The sequence below is a fragment of the Eretmochelys imbricata genome, chromosome 6, assembly GCF_965152235.1.
Source record: "Eretmochelys imbricata isolate rEreImb1 chromosome 6, rEreImb1.hap1, whole genome shotgun sequence".
Classification (NCBI taxonomy): Eukaryota; Metazoa; Chordata; order Testudines; family Cheloniidae; genus Eretmochelys; species Eretmochelys imbricata.
The window spans coordinates 109,130,587-109,147,283 of NC_135577.1; the positions used below are offsets into that span (position 1 = coordinate 109,130,587).

Here is a 16,697-nt window from a genome sequence, read left to right on the forward strand (position 1 = left end):
TATTTTCCAAATATGCAGCCATGCAGTGCTTCATGTATCTGTACTCCTGTTGTATATTTTGGTAAAATCAGACAATACAGCAAATCTTCCATAAATTCATCTTGCCAAACATACCTCACATAAACTAACAATGTTGCAATTTGAAATGTCAGTACTCTTGTCAAATTCGATAGCAAAATCCCTGGCTGACTATAACCGAGTAATAAGTTGGGCTTCCAAATGCTCTGCAATATCACACATTCGAGACATTATGTTATTACTGGGAGGAATAGTTCTCAATTTTTTGGCAGATTTCTCATTAAGAATTGTACACACCATATTCAGAGATGCTGGAAGAATAAGCTTCTTGACAACTGTAGGGGGCATTTTCTCTTTTGCCATATGTATACACCCAAATATGATGCCAGTTGTGCCTTATCATTCAAAATAGTTGACCGACCAAGAACTTGCGCTGATAACTTTAATTCCCATTGCTTCCTCTGAAAATATTCAAGAGGCGTATCAACGAGTTCGCCATGTTTTGTTTCTAAATGTCTTTTTAACTTTGATGGTTGTAAACTCTCATTTGCAAGCACCTCGCTGCAAATAACACACTGGGGCTTTGGATCTTGGTTTGTGTTAGCACAAGTGATGAAACCATATTTCAAAAAAGCATCACTATGCTGTCTCATTCACACTTTGGTTTTCTTTTTAGTAGATGGTTCAGATGAGTTGACGTGGCAGAAGTATTGTAGAATTTTCTGTTGCCTACTATGTACTTATACTTGCATTTTCATTTTCAGATGTAGATGGATTTGATGACTGTGTTCCAAACTTCTTTTTCTTATTACAAAATGGTCCATTTTTCAGCACGAAAGTTTGTCGATTAAGCCTCGCAACTTGAGTCTCCACAACGTTAACAAAACCGACAGTATGCGGAAAGCAGTCTTGTTAGATTAGGTGATTACATTCAAAATGGCTACGTTGTGTATGCATGTAGTGCATAATGCATCAGAAACTCTCTGCAAACAAATAAGTCTTACTGGAAATAAGTAAAATGTCCAACATTTAAATGATTATAATGCTATTTTAAAATGGTAATGAAAGACACTTTAAGAGATCATGACATTTTAAATTTGCAAGCGACCCAGTGCCTAATATTCCATGACCTAGTACTGGGTCATGACTGATCTAAAATAAAAAGTAGTCATCATAGACACCTTTGCAAAATCTATGTGTCTGTTTGCTTTCACTATCACATTCTACTGAGGTAACTGTAAATCCAGAGTGCCCTTAAGGTTGGAGCATCAAGAAAGGATGTCCTTCAGCTATGGAGGAATTTGGGGTATCAGCACTGGTCCTTGGGGCCTATGGTAGCTGGGCCCCGAGGACACAGTTCTATGAAGGGGTTACAGAAAGAGAGCCTGTGGGTTGGATCTGTGCCTTCCAGGCCAAGGAAATCAGACAGTGCTTCAGCCTACTCAGACTATGGAAATTTAAGATCACATGGGCCCACTGTAGTGGGACATAAACACAGCAGCCTTGTGAGTGTCCTTTATACTGAGCTTTCCCAGAGCTGTATGTAACCTAAATATTATTATTTTGACATGTCTAAATTTACTTGTAATACTGTTGGGGAAATAAGTGGTTAATCTGCTGTCTTTTTGCTCATCTTGAAATATTACACAGAATTTTGGCATCTGCCCATGCAAAAAAATTAATAGTATAGTTAAATAGGTTACTAATGTCACCTATAGATTCTTCCACATAATCAGTGCATAATCAAGCTCAAACATGGCATACAACCTATTTTTACCGATTTGTTAAATTTTCAAAGAAATACAAATATTAAATAATACATTTTGAAACTCCTTAATCTCCCAAACCATCAGCTCATAATGCGGATTTAGGCTTTCTGGCAATGGCATATAAGATTTGCCATTAATGTGTGAAAATTGATCTTTACAAATTCTCAGTAACTTTATTGACTGATTTTTAACATGCCCAACTGAATAACATTGCAAGCATATCTTCTTTTAACACTTTCCTTTGACAGTCTGGGATTCCAGAATTTACCTTTTGTTATTTGTAGGCTGAACCACTTCAACTATGCTTACTTGTAAATTGCATATCCTTCTATTGGCTCTGTTTCAGACATTTCTTCACATTTGGCTAAGTTCAGTAATAAGATGCTCCAAACTGGTAGATACTTTGAAAGCAGATTTATCATCTGACTCAATCTAGTTGAATAATTTGCTATAAGGAATCTTTCCAATCTATGAGATCATGGATTAGTTAATAAGAAAATAAAGGGACAAGCATGAGGAATGTTCTCTTTTGTGCAGAGTTTTTTTTGAATCCTACAGAATCTCAGCTAAGAAGTAAAAGTAAATGCTAAGAGTTATTGCTTCCAAGTAACACAAATGAAATGAGAAGACCACTACGTTGGGCCTGAAAAAGATTCCTCCTTGATCAAAGATCACCTGAATTAGTTAATCTTCTGAGAAATGCTTTCTATCAGTTAATCAAACAGTTGTCAGAGTAACAGCCGTGTTAGTCTGTATTCGCAAAAAGAAAAGGAGTATTTGTGGCACCTTAGAGATTAACCAATTTATTTGAGCATAAGCTTTCGCATCCGATGAAGTGAGCTGTAGCTCACGAAAGCTTATGCTCAAACAAATTGGTTAGTCTCTAAGGTGCCACAGGTACTCCTTTTCTTCAAACAGTTGTGTATTCCTCATCTGTATCAAGAGTTGCTCAATGATATAGACGCTACAGAACTTGTCCATCCAGTCATTATGGAAGCTCAGGGCTCCATAGTTTAGGTTAAGTTGAGTTGGTTGTTTGTTTTTTCAATTAAAGCAGAGATTCAACCCACATTGTTACGTATGAAAAATGCAGCCTTACCAAAATGACAGTATTTACCCTTTAAGTACAGAATACATTTTCTGAAAATTTTCAAGTTAATCCATTAATTAGTTTGGATTCAAATTTAGCACTTTGTCACATTTTTGTGTGTGTCTTCATGGTCTCAGCTCAGACATGGTATACACAAAAAAATGATAGAGAAGTGAATCTTGAGTAGTTTCAGTGAAGTGGATAGTATTTTAAAAGAAATTTTAGAATCAGTGGTTATTTTTACACATTATCTTTCAAAACTGGAAGTTTCTTATTTAGCAGAGGCTGAAAAATCTCCTTCAGAGAGAATCTCAAGAATTACCCTCTTTCAAAATGGTTAACATCTCCTATTGTTTTCATTGGGAATGAGGCCACAGGCTTCTCTCAGCTAAGATGCCCTTCTCAAAAAGGTCACCATCTCTTTGTAGTGACGGCATGACAGGGGAAAATATGAAAACATCTAGCATGGTTTCAAAATCTGGGAACACGGACCCAAACAGGCATTAGTCATAATGATCATAATTAATCATAATGATATGTTTACTTCATGGCAAAACTACAGAGTAAAACTTGTGTGGGTGTCTTAAATATGCATTTCCTTGTATTATCATGCTTGGCTTTCTTTCAGGGTGGATTTGATTTAAATCAAATTAATTTAAATCATGATTTAAATCACTGGTCAGGAAGACTCTTTAATCATGGTTTTCTACATAAAAGTGCATTCTTGTTGGTTATTATAACCTTAATACATGTACTTCACAACTATGAGATAGATGTAGGTTTCATTTTTAGAAGGTACACATTTTTAAACAGTGATTTATTTTGAAAACTTTTCAGGTTAGTTTTACAGCTATATCAGAAAATGAATGATTGTGTGGTTATTTCGTTTACCAAAGGTAACTGAAGCAGATATTTCTGAAGTTATTGGGAGGTAACTATCTCCAGTTCAACAGCTTACTCATTAATATTTGGAGGATTTTCTTGCCATGCTGTATTGGGAGGACAACATCGCCAGACAGACATTTAAATTGTTTTATTTAATTAAAACAACAAAGTTAAGTATTGTGGATTCAACAGCAAACACATAACATTTTAACAAAACAAGCATATGTCCCTCCCTTCTCACATTTAGCTCCAGACTTCTTCTCCTTGTCCAGATCTATTCCACCCCCAACAATCTTCTATTCATTGAACTTTTTGAAACTTTGCAATTTTAGAGAGAGGATAGGGATTGACTCTGTATGCACTAATTTGCAGAGAGACAATAGAGTTGAGGTCTGTTATTTCTCACTTCTCTATATTATTTATTTATTTAAAACATTTTTGCTGTTAACAAGCATGTTACCTCTGGAGACACAAATCCACAGTTGGAGAACTGCAAAACTAAGCATCTCTGGTGGTATCTTAGAGACTGAGTACTGAATACTATTGGGTAGATAGAAAGATTAACCTAAATAATCTATACAGAAGCCTGTGGAACCCCATAAAATTGGGTCCATAATCCATGAACTATTGGAACTCATTTACAAAACTTTTCTTAAACATTACATGACTATATTGTCTCATACTATAGAATTAGAATATAATCCCTTTTCCATGATGATATCTTTGAGCTATAATGTATCTTAATTAAAACTGTCTTTAGATAGGTTTTTCTTCAAAAAGCATTTTATCAAAAAAATCCAATTTAAATTAAAAAAATCCTATGCTTTCTTTTGTGTTTAATCTCATCTCTGTATTTCCTGGGTTTATAATGCTTGTTTTGGGGACAAGTACAAAATTGCTGTAAAATATTTTAGTTTACATTACTGATATGTATTGTCAAACTTAACTCCATTTTATTTAGTTTTTGTCTAAATAAGAGGCTGTTTTTTACTGTGGACTTAGATTTTCTTACAAATTGCTCTGTTGACATGAAGTTGGTGATCATAATACAAAGAGAGGGTACTAAAAACTAGACTATCAATATGGCATAAGCTTTTTTTAAACAAATATTACAGCTACTACAGAACAGATCAGAACAGATAACTGAATTTTGTGGCTTTTTGTGGCTTTCTCTTTTTAATACAAGTTATGCTTATTGTATTAGTTTCATTCTTAATGTGTATATGAGTTCTGAAAAATGGAATTAAAAATATCTCTTATAGCTCACTTATATTTGTATATGCATTCATGAGCAAAGCAGATTTATCCTAACTGGACTCTAATGCGTCTCATCTCTGATCTTAACCTTTTACTAGCACTTGGTGAATGCTCATTTTGTTCTGTACTCATACTTAATAGAGAACTAGATCCTAGAGGGATGTCAGCAAGAAGGAGAGAGTCGCAGGTGGCCTATGTTGAGAGGAAATGCAGCAACAAGGAGAGGTTGGAAGCTAAATACATAAGAAGCAGGAGGGATAGCAACAGTAGAAGAGACAAGAATTATATGTCTTTTTGTTATTCAACAAGTGTGTGTGTGTGTGTGTGTGTGTGTGGCAGGGGGGTGGGGTGATGGGAAATAATAAAAGGGTATATATTGCACACACTTTGTTACTGGGTTGGTTGCATTACAGATCTTCGCCATATAGGTCACTACTAGTGTCAGTAATCAACAGACAGCTCATCCTGTTGCCAAGATGTCTGCTAATCTTATTTTTTATTGGACCAACTTCTGTTGGTGAGAGAGACAAGTTTTCAAGCCACATAGAGCTCTTCTTCGGGTCTGGGAAAGATATTCCCAGCATCACAGCAAAATGCAAGATGGAACAGATTGTTTAGTTTGTGTCTCTCACCAACAGAAGTTGGTCCAGTGAAAGGTATGATCTTACCCACATTGTCTCTGTAATATCCTGGGATCAACACCGCTACAACTACACTGCATACAATCTTATTTTGGGGATTAATTAGCTGTAATAGCTTCAATAGAAATATCTGTTGCTCTACACAATAGTGATTATGCCACAGTTTGAAAAAACATTTGGTGTGTGTTATGGGGAAACAATTTCCACATATTTGAGAAATTTGAGTTCTGTTTTAGTCAAACCAAGAGGTCTAAAATATAGCTTTGTTCAGTAATTTTAAACATAAATTACATATAATGTTTTTAACATTGACATTTTCAATGTATCTTATTCTAAAAAGCCCAGTTAACATAAACTGGTTACAAACTATTCTTGCAGCAGGGCCACTACTGCTTATGCAAAAAGAAAAGGAGTACTCGTGGCACCTTAGAGGCTAATAAATTTATTTGAGCATAAGCTTTCGTGACCTACAGCTCACTTCATTTGTTAGTCTCCAAGGTGCCACAAGTACTCCTTTTCTTTTTGCGGATACAGACTAACACGGCTGCTACTCTGACATCTGTTTATGCTCAGTCAGTATTACCATTTCAATTTTTGAGTTGTTATAAACCAGCTGTTTAAAAAATGCTGTCACCTGGATTTTGGTATACCAAAAGCAGCCTGTGAACAAACTTTGTAAACAAAAATTATTTGAATGGATTTGGCGGTAAATAAAACATACTAATTTTATGTGCTTTTTTGAAATTCTCTAACAAAAAACCAATAGTTTTAGTGATATTTTGGGCATATCACATGACATTTTGAAAACGTATATTTAAATATTGTAATTATTGTTTGCCTGTGCATACATAATATTTTGTTTTTGTTGTATGTAAATTCAATACTAATGATCATAAACCATGCAATTTTAGTTTCCTATCCTCTGACATCTGCGGAAGACATTGGTTTGACGTATATAGGAATTAAATGCATAGGAGAAAACAATGGCTCCTTTGAAAAAGGAAAGTGTGATTCATATAGAGTCAGAAGAAACAACATATGCAGTGGATGTGCATTAAGAATCGTCCACAAAACTAGGACATCCTAATATGTCTACCGGCATGATAAATATCCATTTCTACCAACAAAAGAGTAGGCTAATTTTTTAAATTTTACTATTGAGGCTTTTGGTGAAATCTGCTAAAGCAGAACTCAGTTCTTGGCTCATTCTGGTTTGCCAAGAGCTTTGCAAGAAGCTTCCCAAATTAATGACTTTTTAGAATGAGTTTAATGAGGGTTTTTAAAGAGTTTACTCTTTGTGTGGAATATTTAAATAAATAAGGCTGTACTTCAGTCATCACTGGATGATTTTACTTGAAGTGACTCACTGGTGATATTTGTAACAGGTTGGCTTTTTCTTCAAAGGCTGGTAGGCACAGGTGAGTTGAATCAGGTAATTCCCTATAACGGGTAGCAGGTGGCTGTAGCAAAGTGGGGAAGTTCAGGAAACTGTAGGAAGTTAGAGAGCCTTTTGCAGGGAAGACCCTGATCCCAGGTGGTTTGGAAGCAAGAGGTTTCAGCCAGGTAAGGCCTGGGAGTGGCCTGCCAAAGTGGGAAAGGCCCCAGACAGGAAGGCCTGAGCGAAGGCTAAATTGGAGCTTCCTGGGAGTGGACAGACTCCACCAGAAAGTGATGTGGGGTTTCCCTACTGAGACCACAGGCAATAAAAGCCTGGGAGTGACTTAGGGTGACCAGACAGCAAGTGTGAAAAATCGGGATGGGGGCAGGGAGTAATAGGCGCCTATATAAGACAAAGCCCCAAATATCGGGACTGTCCCTATAAAATCGGGACATCTGTTCACCCTAGAGTGACTCGACCAGAGGGTAAAACCGACATACTGTGTTTTGGGACTTAGAGTTTTATTCTGGAGTTTTATTTATGTGAATAAACTTAGGCCTCTGAGAAGGGGTGGTGAATGGACAAGAAAAGCCTCTGTGGAGCTTGTTTAAGAAACTCTTTGAGGGAGAAATTGTTACCAGGGCACTGCAGAGGTACTTTTGGGAGGCAGCTGACCCCACTACAGTATTAACAGCAATCTTTTCATAGAATTGTAAAAGCAAACATTTTTGTTATAATTCTGTTTAAAAATCACTAGCTTTTTTGCTTTATCTTTTGTATATTTCTGAACATATCCAGATATTACTTTTTGTATTTGTTTTTTCTTATGTAAATCAGAAAAGTCAAGAATTTGTAACAGGAAGTATGAAGTTCTTCTTTGATTGCACGCCACTTCAGTGGTGTGTGTGCCCTCGCACATTCCAATTCAGATGTGTGCGTGCCCAGTTCAGCAGAATTGGAGACTTTTTCTTTAGTGGTACCCATTGGGCGGTGCATGTGCCCTCTGCTGCCTTGTGTTGCTGCATAATGGTATAGAGGGCGGCACTGCCCTAGCCCATCCTCAGTTCCTTCTTACCATGATCACTTACTGTGATCAGTAGTGGGAACCCGTCGGCTTGCTCCTGCAAGTTTCTCCCCTCACAGGGAATTTATCTTATCTTTCTGTAAATAGCTGGGACTTGTTAGTTAGTTCTTTATATTCATATACGTTTCACTTGTTATTTTTGTTGTTTTATTGGTGCATTGGTTCCCTTTTGTTATGGGGTGCTGACTCTGGGTACTTGGGAATGCCTCAGTCTGTGGAGTTTAAGCCTTGTGCTGGCTACAAAAGATCTATGGCAGTAAGTGACCCTCATTCCACCTACCTAAAATTTCTCGGCAAGGGTCACATTAGAGATGCTGCCAAATTTTCAGGGACTTTAAGCTGTGAAAGAAGAAAGAGAGGCAAGGCTGCGCCACACCCTTAGTGAGGCTGTTCTGCGTCCACCTGATGAGCCCTGCTTGGGGAGTGCACCAACTGCTTTGGTATCGGTGCAGAGTGCTCCCCTGGACACTGGCACTTCCCCAGTGCTGAGGAAGAAGGATAAAAGGTTGAATTCATCCAAGGAGCCGAGGCTTGGGTGTGCTAGAAAATCTAGGTCCCTGGTTCCATCCACCAGTAAGCACTTGCAAGAACAGAGGAAGGTGTCCTCTGGCAAGAGATGCTCGTTGGTACCAACCACTTCACATCCAAGATTGTTAACTGTGACACCGGTAACAGGGCCATCAAGACTGAACCCATAATGATACTGACTATTTCTATGCAACATGAAAGGATCTCAGTATCAGCAAGGCTGGAGGTATATGTGACAGCACAAAACATACTCTCCTTTTTGGTGCTGGACTCCCAAGATTACAGGAGACAGCTCACCCAGTGCAAGTGTATCCTCAGGACTCAGCTATAGACTTGCCTGAGGGTAGTGGCTTTGGTACTATGAGTGGATAAAGCATCAGTCTGTCTCTCGACCAGTGCAGTCTAGGAGGTCTCGACTGTTTCTCGACCAGTGCAGTCTAGGAGGGGTAAACCTACCTTGATATCCCTGGTATCAGTACGTCTGGAGCTGCGCACTTTAATCTCGGCATTGCCTGGTGTGGCATCACCATGATCAGCTGACTCAGGGTCTTCCTCAGAGTCTGAGGTAGGCTCTTATGCCTCTTGCTCCTGAGGCAGACAACAACTCTCCTTTTCCTTCATCAAGAGAGCTGTGTTGCTGATGCCCACCGGAGGCACGAAGATGCTCCAGAGAAAGAGAACCTTAAATCAGTCATAGCTGGAATCATATGCCATGTACGCATGGCTCCAATGAAACCTGCTTCTAAATCCTCCCCAGTTCCTCTCTTTAAAATCTGCCACCAGGTGCCATGAGGAGTTCTAAGAGGATGTCTTCACGACTGAGCAAAATCCTCAACCTTCGGAATATCCACCCACTATGCTGCAGGTGAATCAGTCTCAGCCTCCTTTATATTTGTCCTCATCATTGCCTGATGAGACTGTAGTGCCACAAAACACTTCACCAGTCCAAGATGACTACAGGGCTTACCAAGACATTTTCAAACAAGTAGCTACCTCTCATGATACCCCTTTTGAGGGAGTGTTTGATTAGCCTTGTAAACATTCTGGTTTCAATAGGGCCATCTAGAGTGGCTGTCCCTATCAACAAGGCCTTCCTGGAGTCTGGAAGATCCTTGTGGCAAATGCCATCTTCTCTGTCTCCAACAGCCAAGAGAACCAAAAAAGGTACTATGTGCCTGCTCAAGGCTATGAGCCTTTTTATACCCATTCATTGCCAGGTTCCTTAGTTGTCTTAGCAGTGAGTGAAGGAACACATCTGGGATGGCCTTCTTCTTCCCCAAGGACAAGCATGTAAAGAGACTAGACCTTTTTGATAGAAAGGTTTACTCCACAGCTGGCCTACAATTTCATATCTCTAACCAGCAAGGCTTCTCCCTCTGGGACTATGTAGTTTTCAGAGAAGTTGCCAGAGTATGCCAGGCAGGAACTCCAGGCCATCTTAGCAGTAGGCAAACTGATGGTTAGGATTCTTTGCAAACTTCTTTAGATGGGGCAGATTTGGCAGCCAGCGCTATGGCATCTGCAAATGCTCGTGGAACGGAGGGGAATCTGGGGCAGCTCCGCCTTTTATACCATCACGCAGTAGCATGAGGCAGCAGAGGGCCCATGTGCTGCCCCAATGGTTACTACTAAAGGAAAAATCTCTAACTCTGGTACACTGGGCACACATACATCTGAAGTGAAATGGACATGTGCAACACATCTTGAAGAAAAAAAGTTACAGAATTGGCTAGTAACTTTTTTCTATTTAATAAGAAATGGAGTGGGATACACAAATAAGATTGCAGTCCAAAATAACTCCATTTACATTTGAGGTGAAAAGAGTGCACACTTTCTGTCAGGTTCTAAGTATCTACCAGATTCAGTTATTTCTAAATATAGGATGAATTGTAAAGCAATGTGAAGACCAACTGTAAATTTACAGAGTAAGGGCCAGTCCTTCAAATACTTATACATGTACTTAATTTTTAATATTTAAATCAATGAGACTACTTTCATATATTGTTACTTATGTGCATAAGTGCTTGCAAGATTGGACCAATATTGCATCCTTTTACAAGCGTCTCAGCAAACCAAAAACGTGTATGGGCAATATTTGAGAAATTTCAATCAAGTGAGAAATGACCAGTTTTATTAGATACACATATAGATGCAAAACGGTTTCTTGGTGTTCTGGTATTTTGAGCACTGATAATATTGGCATTTCTTTATAAAGGCAGGAGCTTAGGAGATGTGGGGATAAATAGATTACACTGATACAGAATACAGTACATGCACTGTGGGTGTTTAAGAAAATGGATGTATAACAAGAATGAATCTTGAAAGTAAAGCTATGATTTTAGGGGGCTGGATTTTTCTCAGAAGCCTTTGTTTTCTCACATCTCAAAACATTCCTTTTCGTTATAATTCCACAGGTCTGAAAAAATAAATTATGCTTCCAGGTAACGTAGATACATTCTGTATTTCTTGATAACACATTGAGATTACATTGTTTTCACACCATTTTGTTTAGATGACAGTGCCTCTGCTGCAAGCAGTATGGAGGTAACAGACCGCATTGCTTCTCTGGAGCAGCGTGTCCAGATGCAGGAAGATGACATCCAGCTGCTCAAATCTGCCCTGGCTGATGTGGTTCGACGTTTGAATATTACAGAGGAACAGCAGGCCATGCAGAACAAGAAAGGACCTACCAAAGGTTTGCATTTCAAATATATGTAAACAAATGTATTTAAAATTAGTCAAACATTTATCTGTGTTAAAGTTTGTCATTATTTCAGTCTTTTAAAACACTCAGGATGAACAACTAAATTTAAATTTAAAAACAAAATTCATCACCTACTAAATAGAATACATAAAAAAACAAAAGTAAGTGTAGCGGTCTTTCAGAAGCTCACACAACCTATTAAAGCATCTGCATTTTCTTACTGTTTTAATCCACATTTTTAATTTTCCCACAATTCCTATTTGCTGCCTCTTGACCAAAATTAGATCATAAACTCTTCAAGGAGTGGGTCATCTTCTGTGGACTGAAACCCCTATTTTATCTTGGCAATACTGATGAAGCTGATCAGCCAGTGAAGATGGCTAAGCTGTCTTTGAGTATCTCGTACTAACCTAGCTTGATTCATGTTGTGAAGAATAATGTCAATTTATACAAAGGTAATAAAAAAATTAAGTTGAGCATCCAGTATTACATAGATAGCTAAGGGTTGCTGCAACCAGAATGACATGGTGTAAGTTGTAGTAGTCTGATGTAGTCAGATTTGCTTGCTGTAAAAGTGTGGTGAGTTTGTTGCCATTTGAAAGTTAGTCCAAAATGCATGGTTTTTTTTGTTTTTCCTCTTTTGTTCTATAATCTTAATAGAAGTAATTGTGGCAAGCTAGATGTGAAAACTATGGCTAGGTTCACAAGCTCTCTGATACCTGAATTATGAAAGTACTTTCATTACAAGTGGGATATATTTTCACTTAAAATAAACTTTTTAAATTTATATTTGAAGGAAAATATGCATTTTATGGTCTTTTAAGTAAGTTACAGGGCTGAGAATCAGGGATTTGGACTTTTCTCCCAGATCTACCACAGACCTTCTGTGTGACCTTGTGCCATCAATTACTTTTTAGGCCCTGATGCAGCAAAACAGTTGAGCACATGCTGTGGTGAATTAGGGCCTTTGTATGTTTTGGAGGGGGAGGCCAGCAGCTCACTGTGGAACTAAATTAATGGGTTTTTAAACACACTAGTTCTTGGCTGGAACATGCTGAAGGAGTCCACACTATTATTGTTTTGTCTCTCCTATTGTTGTTAGGGTTGCCAGGTTTTTGACTGGAACACCTGGTCGAAAAGGCACCCCGGTGGCTCTGGTCAGCACCGTCAGCATCACTGACCGGACCGTTTAAAGTATGGTCGGCAGCGCAACAGGGCTAAGGCAGGCTCCCTGGCTCCGCGTGGCTCCTGGAAGCAGCTGGCATGTACTTGCAGTCCCTAGGCATAGGTGTGACCAGGGAAGCTCTGTGCATGTCCCCATCCCAAGTGCCAGCTCCGCAGCTCCCATTGGCTAGGAACTGCAGCCAGTGAGAGCTGCAGGGCCGGCACCTGTGGGTGCAGGCAGCGCGCCCTGCACAGAGCTGCCTGGCTGCTCCTCTGCTTAGAAGCCAGACATGCGGCCGCTTCTGGGAGCCGCAAGGAGCCAGGGCAGGCAGGTAGCCTGCCTTAGCCCCGCTGCACTGCTGACTGGGAGCCCTGAGGTAAGCGCTCCCAGCAGGAGCCTGAACCCCCACCCACACCCCAACTCCCTGAGCTCCCTCCCAGAGCTCGCACCCCACACCCCCTCCCTCACCCAACCCCCTGCTTTAGCCCTGAGCCTGCTCCCGCACTCCAAACCTCTCGACCCCAGCCTGGAGCCCCCTCCTACACTCCAAACCCCTCATCCCCGGCCCCACCCCAGAGCCCGCACCCCCAGCTGGAGCCTGCACCTGCTTCCTGAGCCACTTGAGATAAGCGTGTCCAGCTGGAGCCCGAACCCCGACCCATACCCCAACCCCCTGCCTGAACCCTGAGCCCCCACCCGCACTCCAAATCCCTCTGCAGCAGCCCAGAGCCCCCTCCCATATCCTGAACCCCTCATGTATGGCTCCACCTTGGAGTCCGCACCCCCAGCCAGAACCCTCACCCCCTTTCGCACCCTAACCACCTGCCCCAGCCCAGTGAAAGTGAGTGAGGGTGGGAGAGAGTGAGCAATGGAAGGAGGGGATGGAGTGAGTGGGGGCAGGGCCTCAGAGTAGGAGCGGAGCAAGGGGACCTTAGGGAAGGGGTGAGGCAGGGCAAGGGTGTTCAGTTTTGTGCAATTAGAAAGTTGGCAGCCCTAATTATTGTCCTTGCTTCTTTTGCTGCCAGAAACTGTTTAAGGTCTGATAAAGTAAATACTACTATAAGTAGCTTCAGAAAAAAAAAGCTCCATTCCAACATAATTTTTGAGGGGCTAAGAAGCCCTATGTTACGTTTACATTCAGAGTTCTTTGAGATGAGAAAACAAAGGCCAGTAACTATTGTCAAATTGCAGCCAGATCCATTCTTATTCTTAGGCTTCATGCCAGTGTAAGAAGTACAACTACAGGGCCAATCCTGCTTGCATTGAAGTTAATGGTGCATTGACTTCAGTAGGAGCCGAACTGGATGCTAATATAGCAGATACTTTCTTTATGATGGCAACTTTCTAGGGAGTTTGTACCACATACTGCAGAGGAAGAGCGTCAACTGACATGAGCTGTTCGGCCATCACAAACTACTGAAATAAGTATTGATAACATTTGTGATTTGCTCTAGGGCAATTTCCTGCTAATTTCCAGAAATAGGTGCAACTATAAATATTAATATAAAATTTATTTTTATCATGATATTTCACCTTCATCATCACTGTCTGCTTCCCCCATACCTCTGCAGGGCTATAAAGTAGAATCAGAAGCATCTTAATAATTTGTTCCTTTTAGCAGTTTTGACAAAATGCTAAACTTCAGAGGTGGACATTTTTCTCATGAATTATAGGTAAAACTGTTTTTGAACAAACTGCATATCTCAAACAACTTAAAACCAAACCAATAAAAACGCTTAACAATTTCCTGTATGTTAAAATTGCAGTATACCTCACTTTTAGGAATAATAAAAAATTTCAGAGTGATAGTTTAGAGCAGCAGTGACTAACAATGACCGTTACGGGAGGGATTTGACTAGAGGGGGCCAAAGCTGGAACTGCAGACATCTTGTCATGGGAAGTTGATTGAGACTCAAACTTTTTCCCATCGATTGCACCTTTAACCCGCAGTGCGACAATTATTAAACAAAAAATTGAACTTGGATCTCAAACACTCTCGTGCAAAAGACTGACATATAATAGTCAGGATTTGAAGTGCAGTTATGTCTTGTTTGATGCAGATATTCAACAATTCAAATCAGAGGTGCCATGTTGGGGCCCACCTGAGAGAAAAGTAAACTCCCAGCTCAACTTTTAAGACCTGGCACTGGGTATTGCAGTGGACTGTAGATTCTAGAACCACTGCAGACTGCTCAAATTTTCCCATGGCACAATAGTTAACGTTGCTTGGTTTAAAGCCTAATGAATTCCAATTTTAGACAGCATAATGAAGCTAAGCTCAGGATAAAATCAGTTATTGTTTGTGCAGTGTTGTATGAGCACTTGTGTGAGCTTTCAGTCATGTAGTTAAAAAATACATACAATGAAACTTCAGTTGCTTACCTAGTCCAGTTAGGAGTTCATTTACTAATGGCTTTTAAAAAATTTAATTAGCCTATTATGTAGAGTTTTTATGACTTCCTGCCTTTCTTTTATTTTTGTTTATTCTTTCCTTTTTTCAATTATTGGTTTGTTTGTAATCTTAATAGCCCTATTAATCCATAGATCAGAGTATGACTAAAAAAGCAGCTGATGCTGAGCCTGATAAACATGTCAGTGCTGCTACAACAGGTAAGACTGAAGCAACAGAACTTGCAAAATCAGTATGTAACAACTGACAAAACTATAATATGAATGACTGAGTTACTAGCAAGCTAACAGTACTGACATGTTTGGAGCTATTTGACAGCTGTAGCTATTTAAAATAACTGTAATAAATACAACTAAAAAGCCACAGAGTATGTAACTGATTAATTAAAGAATTTAAAAAGAGTTAATAATGTAACACTTAAGAATTCCAGGTTATTGCTGTATTGCACGCCTTTTTCACTCTAACTTTGTAGTAGTAATAGGGATAGAACATAGATCCTTGTGCTCCCGAAGCACAGGTGCTTACCACTTGATTAGAAGGTGAATCTCCATTAGCTGGTAGCAGTATAGCATTTGTGATATACTGTGGAATAATTCTGATTCTATCCAGGTAAGAAGGTAGGTACACACTTAGCCAGCTCATTCCAACACTTTTTAATAGGTTTGGGTGTTCATACATGTATCCAATTATGAAAACACAGAAGCTGTTTGTCAGCACGTTAACACTACTGCACAACAGTTTAAGACCAGATATGAAGAAAAGCACATCTAGCCAACTGCAATGGGAACTTACTTTGGCAAAACAGAATCATCTGAGTGTTTATATGGCCATGACATTGGTGTTATGAAAAGACCATTGGATGGTTAATGACCACAAGTTTTCAGGACATTGGTTTCATATGTCAACCACAAGGTAGCACCTCTATATTAAAAAAAAAAATGAATACATGAAGAGCAGATTTATATTTTAATGTTATTAGAAAACTTTGTTTTGGTGACTAATTTGCATTGCAAAATGCATGAATCCAATTTTTGTTAGTATCTGTAATACTTTCTGTTCTGGTATTCACATAATTTAGTGCTCCTTCTTGTAAAATGTGCTGCAAGCTTTCATTGCTCAAAATGGACTTCAGTGCTCAGACATGTTGGCTAAAGTCAGTTAACATGCACAAACATACGAAAGCTTGTTTTGTTCAGAGTTTGAAAACCTGAGGTCTGCAAGGCAGTCAGGGGTGGCCCTGGAGCCACATGCGGCTCTTCAGAAGTTAATATGCAGCTCCTTGTATAGGCACCGACTCCGGGGCTGGAGCTACAGGTGCCAACTTTCCAAAGTGCCGGGGGTGTTCACTGCTCAACTCCTGGCTCTGCCACGGGCCCTGCCCCCACTCCACCCTTTCCCTTCCCCTCCCCGAGTCAGCCTTTCCCTCACTCCTCCCCAGAGCCTCCTGCATGTCACGAAACAGCTGATCGGGAGGTCCGGTGAGGGAGGGGGAGGTGCTGATTGGCAGGACTGCTGGTGGGCAGGAGGCGCTGGAAGTGAGCGGAGGGAGCTGATGGTGGGGCTGTTGATGTATTACTATGGCTCTTTGGCAATGTACCTTGGTAAATTCTGGCTCCTTCTCAGGCTCAGGTTGGCCTCTCCTGAAGGCAGTAATGACTGAGAAGCTTACAACAGTCACATTCCAATGTTCTAGAAGCTAGAAAGAGTTATTAACATAGTATAATCGGGAATCATGTGCAGTTTTTTTCTTAGTGCTTTTTCAAGAGTG

General features: G+C 40.0%; 1 protein-coding gene across 2 annotated transcripts in view; it reads left to right on the top strand.

The window, feature by feature from the left end:
• Nucleotides 1–16,697, top strand: part of EML1 (EMAP like 1) — a 138,575-nt gene that overhangs the window by 42,375 nt on the left and 79,503 nt on the right. For both annotated transcript variants that reach the window (XM_077820475.1, XM_077820476.1), the window contains exon 2: nucleotides 11,163–11,345. In XM_077820475.1, the coding sequence (XP_077676601.1) occupies nucleotides 11,163–11,345 (183 nt within the window). The remainder of the gene's footprint in view (nucleotides 1–11,162; nucleotides 11,346–16,697) is intronic.